This window comes from Babylonia areolata, chromosome 1 (assembly GCF_041734735.1).
Source record: "Babylonia areolata isolate BAREFJ2019XMU chromosome 1, ASM4173473v1, whole genome shotgun sequence".
In the NCBI taxonomy this organism is placed as follows: Eukaryota; Metazoa; Mollusca; class Gastropoda; order Neogastropoda; family Buccinidae; genus Babylonia; species Babylonia areolata.
The window spans coordinates 79801174-79813673 of record NC_134876.1 but is presented as its reverse complement, the minus strand read 5'-3'; the positions used below and the strand labels follow the sequence as shown (position 1 = coordinate 79813673).

At 40.8% G+C, this 12500-nt stretch overlaps 2 protein-coding genes across 3 annotated transcripts in view; one reads left to right on the top strand and one right to left on the bottom strand.

Annotated features, from left to right (window-relative positions):
* Positions 1-7504, bottom strand: part of LOC143287909 (Ig-like and fibronectin type-III domain-containing protein 1) — a 100296-nt gene extending 92792 nt beyond the window's left edge. Inside the window, exon 1 of the mRNA XM_076596160.1 lies at positions 7460-7504. The gene's annotated coding sequence lies outside the window, so the exon portion shown is untranslated. The remainder of the gene's footprint in view (positions 1-7459) is intronic.
* The window catches only part of LOC143287925 (SH2 domain-containing protein 4B-like), a 33470-nt gene continuing 27116 nt past the window's right edge, over positions 6147-12500 (top strand). For both annotated transcript variants that reach the window (XM_076596177.1, XM_076596170.1), the window contains exons 1-4: positions 6147-6244; positions 9333-9417; positions 10499-10622; positions 11372-11453. In XM_076596177.1, the coding sequence (XP_076452292.1) occupies positions 10524-10622; positions 11372-11453 (181 nt within the window). In that variant the 5' untranslated portion in view covers positions 6147-6244; positions 9333-9417; positions 10499-10523. The remainder of the gene's footprint in view (positions 6245-9332; positions 9418-10498; positions 10623-11371; positions 11454-12500) is intronic.

Sequence of the window (12500 nt, the reverse complement as noted above, 5' to 3'; positions counted from 1 at the left end):
TGCTCTTATGACCTGAATCTATATCTAGTAAGGCTTTGAAATGTTTAAACCAACTATCAACGGATATATCATTCTTGGGCTGCCTCTTTTTGGATGAAATTTTATTCATACATTCCCAGAATTCCTTTTGATCTTTGACAGATTTATTTATACATTCCCAGAATTCCTTTTGATTTTTGACAGATGCTATGAAGTTATCCAACAAACACTTGTAATAAATTCTTTTCTTATTATTACAAAGATTTTTATATTCTTTCATAGCCCTTACAAACATAATATTATCATCTTTATCTGAACTTCTACGAAACGTTTTCAGTAACCTGCGAAGTTTTCTCCTATAATATCTACATTCCTCATCAAACCATCCCTCTTGTTGTTTATTACGATCCACGCTAAAATTTTTCTTCATAGAAACTGCACATTCCCGGATACAGTCACTGAACTGTAAGGGTTCATTTACATTTACATCAATGAGATCGAGAGCCATTTTCAGTTTATCATTAATTACTTTTTCATTCAATTTACCATGAAATTCTTGGATACAGTGATCGTTCCACACATACTTTTTCTATCACTAATGTAGTATTACAATTATTATTTTTGAATGAGTTAACATTGGAAAATGGGATACGGTACTCAAGCGGAAAATGATCACAATCAGTTCGATCAGCAATACACAGTTCACATACATCACAAACTATTTCATAAAAATCATTTGACAAAATGAAATAATCATTAACACTGCTTCCATTTTCACTTGTATATGTATCGTGACCTTCCTGGTCACCATCACATGCTCCATTCAGTATTGTCAGACCCAAAGCGGTGCACATGTTTAGCATTAATTTACCGTAAGAATTTACGTGTGTGTCCAGAGAGCAACGATTACAATTCACTGAACAACATTTGTAATAAGAAGATTCAGTATTATCATTTAATGGTTTTGAAGGAGAAATATTAGAGATACGGCTGTCAAGATCACCACATAGCATTATATAGACATCATTATGTTCTAACATCAGATCAGTCGGACATTCTTCAAGAACAGAAATACCATTATCATAAAAAAAATATTTAAAAAAAATTTAAAAAAAGCATAGAAAGGAGAACCTTCTGGTGGTACATAAATACATTTATGTAAAGAATGTCTTTCAAGCATCCGAACAACTGCTTATCAATAATGAATGCGCATATATTTTCATATTTTATGTGTAATTTAGGTATGAAGGGACAAAACTCATTCCTCATCAAACATACTATACCACCTGATTTCCTCCATTGCCTGGTGAATTTAATAACAGGTTTATTATACATTGTAAATCCAGGAAATAAATCAGTTTGACAATCTTCTTCAAATGTTTCGACAAAACACAAAATCAAAGGACGACACATATGAAAAGAAGTCATTAAACATAAACTCAGAACGCAAACCACATCGACGTTCCAAGAAAGAAAGGAAAATAATCTTCAGCTATTTACACTGAGCAAAAGGGCTCGAGAGTTCGGAAGACGGAAATGAGCTGTTTACAAAACGATTCGCGTTTTGACCCCCCTCCCCACCGGAACGCAACCTGTCGTTCCTCCTCCGTGGTTTAACAACCGAAGCATGAGAAACCTCACACGATGGTAAGTTAGCATTTTCCGTTCGCGCATCTCCACCCGACGGAGCGTAAGCTTTCGTCATCTGAATCCCCACGTGCTTTACCTGCAGTAACCGACGGTCTGTTTGAATGGACATGAGAATTTTTCTGTGTCGATCCTTCGTTTGTACCCCTTAACAGCCGTTTCTGAAACATGACAAACACAAGGCCGGCCAACATCCTATCTCATTTCCCTCGAGGAGCCTTGTGCATCCAGGAAGTACTTTTTCCCCTCAATGAACAGACCATACTGACACGCTTGCCCTCACTCCAAGCCTTCTTCAAATGTACATTTAGTTTTCGTCTTATCTCCCGAACCCTTTGGGAAAAACTCTCACCAACGAAAACATTGGTTCCCCTCAGCTTCTGTTTGGCTTTCAAAATCTTTACTTTCTGCTTATAAAATGAGCAGCACTGATGCAATTATTGGGGAGTCTCCCGGCCTTTGGATTTAGTCGGTGCAACCGTTCAAACTCAATGTTGTCAGATAACTCGAGTGTGTCCGTAATCAAGTCTTCACATTCAGTTGTTCATTTGTTTCTCCTCTTTTATCGACACCACAGAAAATCAAGTTGTTTCTTCTAGACCTACTCTCTAAATCATCACATTTACTTTCTAGATTGTTTACCTTGGCTGTTAGATCACTGTTCTTTTGCTCTATAATGTCATTTTTCTGACGCAAGTCTCTCACCTCATCCTTCAGTCCACACACAAGTTCTTGCAAGGCTCCATGCTCCTCAGTGACGCAGCTGATGCACTTCGTCTTTCACGACTGACGTCCAGCTTACTGTTCATGGACTGAAGTGTTCATTTCTTTTACATCCTGGATACATGACACAACGTGGGCAAGGGACGGTTCCTTGGAGGAGCGAGACGGGTGGGAGGAGGAGAGCCGGGTCTGCCGCATGCTGGAGGATCCTGAGGCACCTTGGTCAGGGTTGGGGCCGGGGTTTGCTTCGATGTCTTCACATCGCAGTAACATGTCACCAACTCCTCGGTACAAGTACAAATTGCACCCCAAAACATAAACACTAGGAGCAAACCGGCCAAGGAGAATACCGGTCGTACGGGAACGAACTGTCCACCCAACTTTTTCTCTTTATCACTCCCCTCTTCAACATGAAATGGACATAAATTGGAAGAAAGGCACCACTCACAGACCGGAACTGGAGCTGTGACCACGGCATAGTGTCACACAAAGTAGGTGGCAAGAAGTAAGTACTGTACAACCCCTACAGTCACTGAAACTGCTAAACAACTTTAGACAATTTACTGACACACACGTTCAGTTCTCATGCACGTGCAAAGCGCCTCCCAGAGAGAGAGAGAGAACGAACGAACGAACGAACGAACGAATCTCTTTGAGGGAAGTGGAATAAGCATGCCTATGCTTTTTTACATCCAGCCCTCAGAGCAAAAAGAAATGAAATCAAAATGTTCACAAGATAACAAAAGGTTATAGAAAAACATACATGAAATTCAAATACACTCAATTGCACAGTAGCATTTACAAGTACATAATCATGATATCTGCATTAATGACAATAATGTATATGAATATGGTAATGAGAGAGATAGAGTGAGTGAGTGAGAGAGAGAGAGAGGATGAATAAATGAAGGAAGGAAGGAAGGAAGGAATAAATGAATGATAAATGAATGAATGGATCTTATTTCCGATAGCATTAGAGTAAGCAAACAATTGCTTTCTCCAGCCCTCGAAAGGGAAAAATGTCTAAACAAAAGGTATGAAGAAGACCCCCAAAAATGAGTAAACGTTAACAAATTCATAGAAAAACGAGAAAAGAAACAACATTATAATAAGCATCATATTTATAAGAAACAACACGTAATTTATAGCATCATATTTATAAGAAACAACAAGAGAGAGAGAGAGAGAGAGAGAGAGAGAGAGAATAAATGGATACGAAAAAGAAAAAAAACCCAAAAACCAACAAAAAACAGAACTACATGCACTATTTTTGTATTTGCATTTCTTTTCATCACAACAGATTTCTCTCTGTGAAATTCAGGCTGCTCTCCCCAGGGAGAGCGCGTCGCTACACTACAGCGCCACCCTTTTTTTTTTCCTGCTGCAGTTTTATTTGTTTTTTCCTATCGAAGTGGACTTTTCTACAGAATTTTGCCTGGAACAACACTTTTGTTGCCGTGGGTTCTTTTACGTGCGCTAACTTGAAGTGCATGCCGTGCTGCGCACGGGACCTCAGTTTATCGTCTCACTCGCATCCGAATGACTCGCGTCCAGACCACCACTCAAGGTCTCAGTAATGGAGGGGGAGAAAATATCGGCGGCTGAGCCGTGATTCGAACCAGCGCGCTCAGTTTCTCTCGCTTCCTACTCGGACGCGTTACCTCTAGGCCATCACTCTACAAAAATACATACCACATACATTTGTGTGCAGCAGCAGCAGTAGTAGTAGTAGTAGTAGGTTAGCAACAAGTCAGTAAAATGTTTGGGTTTTAAAAAAAATGAATAATGGCGGGGGTTGTATGGAATGAAACTTGGAGATGTTGGTTGTGGTAAGTGTCCACAATTAAACCACAAGCTTACTGTCTTCTCCTTCAGTATGAATTCTCTCTCTGTTAGTCCCCTTCCACTTCCATTATCCACAACATTCGTGGATCATCGCCACCTCCACTGTGGCGGCGGAGGTCCAGTGACTGCAGGAGGCTGTCCTCTAAACTGAAGGTGTATTACCTATCTGCAGGTCAGTGCTTAAAATGTTTTGTTTTGTTTTTCTCTAAAATATGAAGCTGCAAATATCAGTGGTGGAAGCTGAATGTATATGTTACCTATCTAAATGATATGATATTAAATTTACCGTGATTTATATAGCACATAATGAAATGATATTGCTCCAAACCCTTCGCAGTATTTTTTTTTAAGAAAAGAAAAAAACAACAAAACACCATATATAGACTTAACAAGACCAGTCAGTGGTTATAGCGTCATGGACTGAAGGGTGGAAGGACGTGGATTCGAATCAGCTGCATCAATGGATCACTTTGTCAGTACGCGAGGAAGCCGTTGCACTCGGCTGGAGCCAGGAGAGAAGTGGGCCCTGCTGTCAGTCAGTCAATGATGCCATACCGACTGCTGCAGCTTCGGGAGGAGCATAGACTGGGTGTACTGCAGTGCCGCGCCGCGGCTGGCCGGGGCGTCGAACTTCGAAGGCCCTGGAGAAGTCAGTCAGTCAACTAAGCTGGGCCACTGGAGGCATTGCATCATCCTCTTCAGATAAGTCGACTGGACAGCCTCATTATCCAGCGGAGACCAGGATCGAAGTTGTTAACTATCGGCGTTAGCGGGGATTCACCGGCCGCTAACAGGAGTAGCCAGAATTTCAAGTAACGGAAGCCTAAGTGATTGCACCGGGTCAATGGTCAGTGCAGATGTTGTTGCCGATTTTCTCGTAGAATAGGACAGGATGATGCGGCGCACGGTCCGATCATCCGGCAGTCTTTGAGATTCGGACTCGGAGAGAGAGAGAGAGAGAGAGAGAGAGAGAGAGAGAGAGAGGATGTGGGGTGGGGGGGGGGGGGCGGTCGGGGTCAGTGGGGTGGAGAGAGAGAGACCGTCTCGGAGACTGAGAGAGTGAGAGAGAGAGAGAGAGAGAGACTGAGAGAATCAGTTGAATGAATTTTACTGATTTTTTTTAGGAAGACGTGCACCTTTGCTTTTATTCACCCAGCCTCGGGCCCTCGAAGAGAGCCAGAGACAAGACGACAAGACAAGACAAGACACAGATACTTTGAAATTCTTTATTTTCGACTGGCTGAGAATAACAGATAACCTGCACCGCTGGCGCGGCGCCGCGGGCTGTTTTTTTTTTTTTTTCATCCCGGCTGTCCCCGTCCTGAAATAGGGTCAACTGACTCTACACAATGCTACATATATGTCAAAACATGCACGTGACTACACAATACTACATAAAGTCATAAACATGCGTACACAATACTACATAATTATGAAGGCATAAGCATCTGAGTAATCAGTCGTCAGTAATAATACTGAAGACTCGGCCACACAGACACACACACACAGACACAGACAGACAGACAGACAGAGAGAGAGAGAGAGAGAGAGAGAGAGAGAGAGAGATTTCCCAGGAAGATCACTGACAAAGTTACAATATTAGCAATGTATCAGAAACACAACCTGCATCAGTAGGCCTACATGCGTCACACATGGATTTCCCGACTGATCAGTGCAGCAATTTGGTCACAGCAATTATGTAATTGTAAGTGGCCTGTCAATATTATCACGTAATTACGGAACTATTCAGTCAAAACGACTGAATGTGATTGAATCCGTAACTTCACGTGAAACGTCCAGTTATGATACAAAATTGCACACTTCACTTTGCAATGTCATGCAAGACACAGACCTCGGGATGTGCAGATGAGTCGCTGTGTTAAAAAGCAGACGACACGGTTGAAGCGCCACCTAGAATGTTCACCCTTTCCAAGGGAATGAATACAAGGAAAGGAGAAGCGATTCTTCCCAGTCTGTGAGACTTGAAGAAGTTTGCTGTACGTATTGTGCAAGCAAGATGGGATGTATACAAGTGGACAACTCTGGCAAAGTAAGTTGAGTACATTGACAATATCTGCCTTCTAATTTAAGTGGCAAAAAATTTTTATCGAGTTTGATTTATCATGCAAGGTGCGTCAAACCGTCCCGGCAAACACTCAAGTTGATGACAAAACGGAGCGATGAATGGAGTCAAGTGACTAAGTTGGTGAGCAATGCTTCTCAAGCCGCTACTACCACGTTCCGGTTATCAAACAATTCTCTTCCTGGATAACCGATGTTGTTGTCGTTTTTCCCCCATTCTTTTATACATACCTCAAAGGGTTTGATAATGACAACTTGTCTGCAGGAATTGCTGATCCCATGTTTTTCTTTCTTGCAAATTTCATTCTAAGTTTATTATATTATGCTTTCTACAACAGTGGCACAAGTGACAAGTTACTCTTGTTAAGTTTTCATACAGATGTTATATACCCCGTTTTCTCTTGTCTCATATAATATGTGACATGTATATTGAACACAATCACTGTGCTCAGTGCACCGGTAAATTATGATTAAAGTTTGTTAATATTCAACTGTGGCATAGGCATACATGTACGATGTAGTGATGGAGTGTGTGTGTGTGTGTGAGAGAGAGAGAGAGAGAGAGTTCAGTTCAGTTACTTTAGGAGGTGGCACAGTGTTCAGACAAATCTACATATACATTACACCACAACTGCTGAGCAGATGCCTGTCCAGCAGCATAACCAAACATACTTTGTGTATGAGAGAGATGAGAGAGAGAGAGAGAAAACAGACAGTATTTGAAATTGCTGAATCATACAGTTGTAGATCTATCTATTGTCTTGTTGATGTAAAGGTCTTTTCCTTTGATGAGTTGGTAAAATGTTGATTTTGCAGTCACAATCACAGACTTCTCTCTGAGAGTTTTCTTGTAGCCCTCGTCTTTTTTGGAGATGGTTTAAATTGGTTTATAAACATTTATAATTTATACATAGGTATGCATTGCATGCTTATACTCATGCCCCCATACACACACACACACACACACACACACAATTATTTCAAGATAATATTTTTTTTAAAAATGTATAGTTAATAACATCTTACTCTGTGTTATATCTATAGACCAGGCAGCTTCTACTGGTGAATGGGATGGATAAACATTTGCTTGGACATAAAAAAAATACTTTATCATGCATCATTAACATTCAGGATATCAGAAGTAAGAAAGACCCTCATTTCTAAACCGATACGTCAGTCTTACAAATCGTAGTGTCAAGGCCATTGCGGTACAGGTGTACAGGCTGTTGGGTAGACAGTCTTGTGGGCATTACCTGGGGACATACCAAACATAGTTTTCTGTGGTGAAAAAAAGATAAAAAGAACATTTAAGCCCTGAGGATGACAGTATAAGAGTAAGACTCAAGTCAAGAGTGTCACTTGGTATACACACATGTTCACATACATGCACACACACACAGTCACAGACACACAAACACATGAACACACACACACACACACACACACACACACACACACACACACACATGTATCTGCTCACACAAACGCATACATGGTGACACTCATCATGTCACACACAACACACACACACACACTACGCATGAACACACACAGACTGACAGAGTATGCTTTATGTACACAGACACACACACACTACAAGTACACACACACACACACACACACACACACACACACACACACACACACAGAGCATACTTTATGTACACACACACAGAGGTAGGCGCACACGCACACACACACACACGCACACACACGCACACACACACACACACACACACACACACACACACACACACACACACACACACGCCCATACACACACACACACACACACACACAATCGTACTCTGTGTTATAAGGCCAGGTAACAGCTTTTGGTGAATGAGATGGGTCAACATTTCCCTGGACATAAATAAAGACTCCCACTGGGACTAAACTACCCAGTCAGTCTTACAAATTGTAGTGTCAAGGTCATTGCAGTATATAGTGTACAGGCTGCTGGGTAGACCATCTTAAGGGCATTACCTGGGTGCATACCAAACATAGTTTTGTATGGTTAAAATAAAAAGTTAGAGTAAAGCCCAAAAGATGACAGTGTATGACTGATTGTCACTTGGTACAAACACACACACACACACACACACACACACACACACACACACACACCCACAACACACCACACCACACCACACCACACCACACCACACCACACCACACACACAACACACACACAACACAACACAACACACATACACAACACAACACACATACACAACACAACACAACACACATACACAACACAACACACCTACACACACATGGTGTCACTCATCATCATCATTTCCCACACAACACATACACACACACACACACACACACACCAACACCAACCACACACCATACACATACTTCGCACAAACACACACAGAGTATGTACACACTCACACTGTGCGCGCGCGCGCACACACACACACACACACACACACACACACACACACAATGATACATACATACATCTTTGTTATCATCATCATCATCATCATCTTTTTAACAGTAACAAACAGTCCCCCCCATACACACATGAACACACACACACATATATATTTCATGACCACTGTCGTCAGTATTTTTCCTCTACCCCCCAGCAGTGTAATTGATCTTTAATTTTATTTCCTGACTGAGGATTTTGTGTCAGTTGCAGTCTGAAGTAAGGAAAGAAACAAAATCCCAGGATATAGCTTTCGCCATCCTGCTAAAGTACTATGTGTATGTTTATGTGTGTGTTTGTGAGTGTGTGTGTGTGTGTGTGTGTGTTCTACACACACATGCATGCAAACACACACATACATGCACATGTGCGCACCCCCCTCCCCCCTTAACCCCCCCCCCCCCCCAACACACACACACACACACACACAGGTATACACTTCACAGTCTCTCTCAGACCTCAGAGAAGGGGATGGGTACACAGGACAACTGAAAACTTAGTCACTGTCCTTTTGACGAATGTGAGTCTAGTATTTCTGGTTGGTTCTGACTGTTTGATTGATCACCAGATCAATTGCAGGTGTGTTTGTTTTCTTTTTCTTTTTCAGAGTTGAATTTGAAACAATTTGTCAGATCAGCAGACTCAGCATGTGGAAGAACCTAATCATGAGTTGAACAACAGTCTTGGCAGAGGTAATCAAAAAATGTCTGACTTTAATGTTCGTAAACTTTTGTGCATGTATCTGTGTGTATTTGTGTGCATGTATGTGTTTTAAAGTGTGTTTGTGTGTTTGTTACCATTCATGCATTTTGTGTGTCTGTGCTTGTGTGAATGTATACCGTGTGTGTGTGTGTGTGTGTGTGTGTGTGTGTGTGCATTTTCCCGCTCATGCCTGTTTGTGGGTTGTGGATGTGTGCTTTTTTGGTGTTTGGTTGGATGAAATTGCCCGTGACTGTGAGTATGGTTGGTTCGCCAGTACTATAATTATTTTAAACTACCAGTACCATGTAAATCTCCTTGCCCCCAAATTTTGGGCTAGAAACTGTACAAAAGGTAAATAAAATACACAGGTTTAACTTAGTTAAATGAAAGCCTACTCCCCACAATGAAAAACAACAAAAAATAGCAGGGAAAAAAATCCAGTTTGCTATTTGGGATCTTCTTGGTTTGCAAAGCAATGCAGATTTAAATTTTAAGATAAAGGATAGAATGTCTGCATCATGACGTCACTCTCTATCATGCTTTGTCTTGTTCAACTTCCAGTAGCACGAGTTCTGTTTTGAACTTTTTTAGAGAATGATAGGTCTGTCCTTTGATATTCAGAAATCCAGGTCAGTACTGGAGAACAGTGTACAAAGTTACAAACCTTAAGTTATAGGTTGAAACTTGAATATTTATGAACTCTTTGCATTGGATGAGCCTACTGATATTGCAAGTTTAATGAAAGACTTCTCAAACATGGAGTAAAAGCCGATCCCTAATTAGTTATTGTATGATGAAACTAAGGGATTAGGCTTCTGCAAAGGGTGAAGTCCCAGTCAATGGCCATCCCCAACTTTTGGTTGAATTTGTGTAGAGGGGATAGGCGCTTACAAGGTAGTTTACAATATATCTGAATGTGTGATGCAGAGGGCATTTAGCTTTCATTAATTTCAGAGATCTTTGAGATGCATGCTGTGCAAACTTTTTATTATTCATTTGATTTATTGTCATTTAACAAACTTTTTTCCTTTGCGTGTGGTTTGTGACATGGTGTTTTTCTGAACCGTGCAGGAAGTACAGACAAACAAGCGTCAAGATGTTGCAGCAGATATTGAAGGATCTCTATGTGGATCCTGAGATTCTTGCTGAACTGGATGAAGACCAGAAGCAGGTCCTCTTTGTGAAGATGAGAGAGGTATGTTTGCTTTGTATTCCTGGATTTGGAGATGAATTGGGAAAAAATCCAGCCCCCATCACATACTCCCCATCCCCTTCTTGGTTTACCAGTCATTTGATTGTCAGCATATGATGTGTAGTCTGCATATATAGATATGTGTATGTAGAAAGATTATTCATCTTGAAATGTCATATTGCTTTGAAAGATAATATTGAATAGTTATGGATGGATGCATTACATTAGATTTAGAGTGATAAATGTATGTTTTAATACAAGACAAAAAGAAGAATGTGAGAGAAAAGTATATTGGTCAAATGCCTCATAGAAATATAATTTTATCAAATTCAAACATGTTTCCAATCACTGTTCACCAGTTGAAAAAGAACATATCTCAGTTGTTGAAAATGTTTCAGTGACAGTGAATACAGTTACTGAAGAATTTCATTTTGTCATGGACTGTTGTGGAGTGTCTTAATTTGTCTGATTTTGGTAAGCATTGTTGTCAAGTTGATATTTATTTCCAGTGTTGGATTTATTGCTATTTTGTTCAGGGTGTGAAGTATCATGGCTAAAAGAAACAATAATGATTTTAATTCTTTTGGGGCAGTGTCTAGATCTGTGTTCAGAATAGATGACTTCTAATCATGTAACATTTTGCTGTCAGTAATGCAGGAAGCTTGCTTTAGTATGCTGTCTCAGGGCATGCTAAAAGTTGCAACAGATACTTTCAGCAGAATAATGATTTGTGTATTTTTCATCCCTTGCAGGAACAAGTTAGGCGATGGAATGAGAGAGAGGAAGAGTTTGAGAAGGAATTGAGAAACAATCCAAAGCCTTCACAAAAACCAGGTAATCACCTCCTTTCGATTTTCCAGATGCTAAGAAGTTGCAAGCATGTGTGTGCATACTACTTCTGCGTTCGTGGGCTGCAAGTGCCACGTTCACTCGAAAACATCTACACATGTGGGCTTTTGCGTGTATGACCATTTTTACCCCACCATTTAGGCAGCCATACTCCATTTTCGGGCATGTGCATGCTGGGTATGTTCTTGTTTCCATAACCCACCAAACACTGAAATGGATTGCAGGATCTTTATTGCACGTATTTGATTTTCTGCTTGTGTATACACACAAAGGGGGTTCAGGCAATAGCAGGTCTGCACATATGTTGACCTGGGAGATCAGAAAAATCTCCACCCTTTACCCACCAGGTGCCATTACCGAGATTTGAACCAGGCACCCTCAGAGTGAAAGTCCAACGCTTTTAACCATTTGGCTATTCTACCTGTCGTGTGTACATACATGTCTTTGTGTGTGTCCTTTAGGTCTACAGTGATATTTCACAACCTGATAATTGAATTTCAAAACAGCTTGAGCTGGAGAGGGGTTTTTTTTGGGGGGTAGGGGTGGGGGTGGGGGAGGATGGGTTAACAAGTATTGAAGATAATTGATCATTTTGATGCTGACTTTTCATGGTTGCTGTGTCAAGAAAACAGTTTCTGAGTTTGTGTTTGATAACCTATTGCATGAGTGTGTTTGTGTGTGAGCTTGCCTGTTTGACTGACTTATCTGGACATCTGCATCTCTTAACTGTTCTCAAAGCTTTGACTTCTCAGATTGACCTTGAAATCTGGTTCAGTGTTACAGTGGGCCTGTAGTGCTTACCCCATACAGATGATAAATTCTTCTGCTTTATAGTTACACATATTTTTTTTATATTTTGAAAAATTAATTTTGACTCAACTTATTCTGATGGGTTAAAAGTCTTGACATCAGTCAGAAATGATGGGGGGGGGGACTCCAAGCAGTGAATTAGAGTATTCCACAGCACAGCCTGACCCTACTGGGTTCCACTTTTTGAGAAAAAACAAAACAACAACAACAAACAAAATCAGC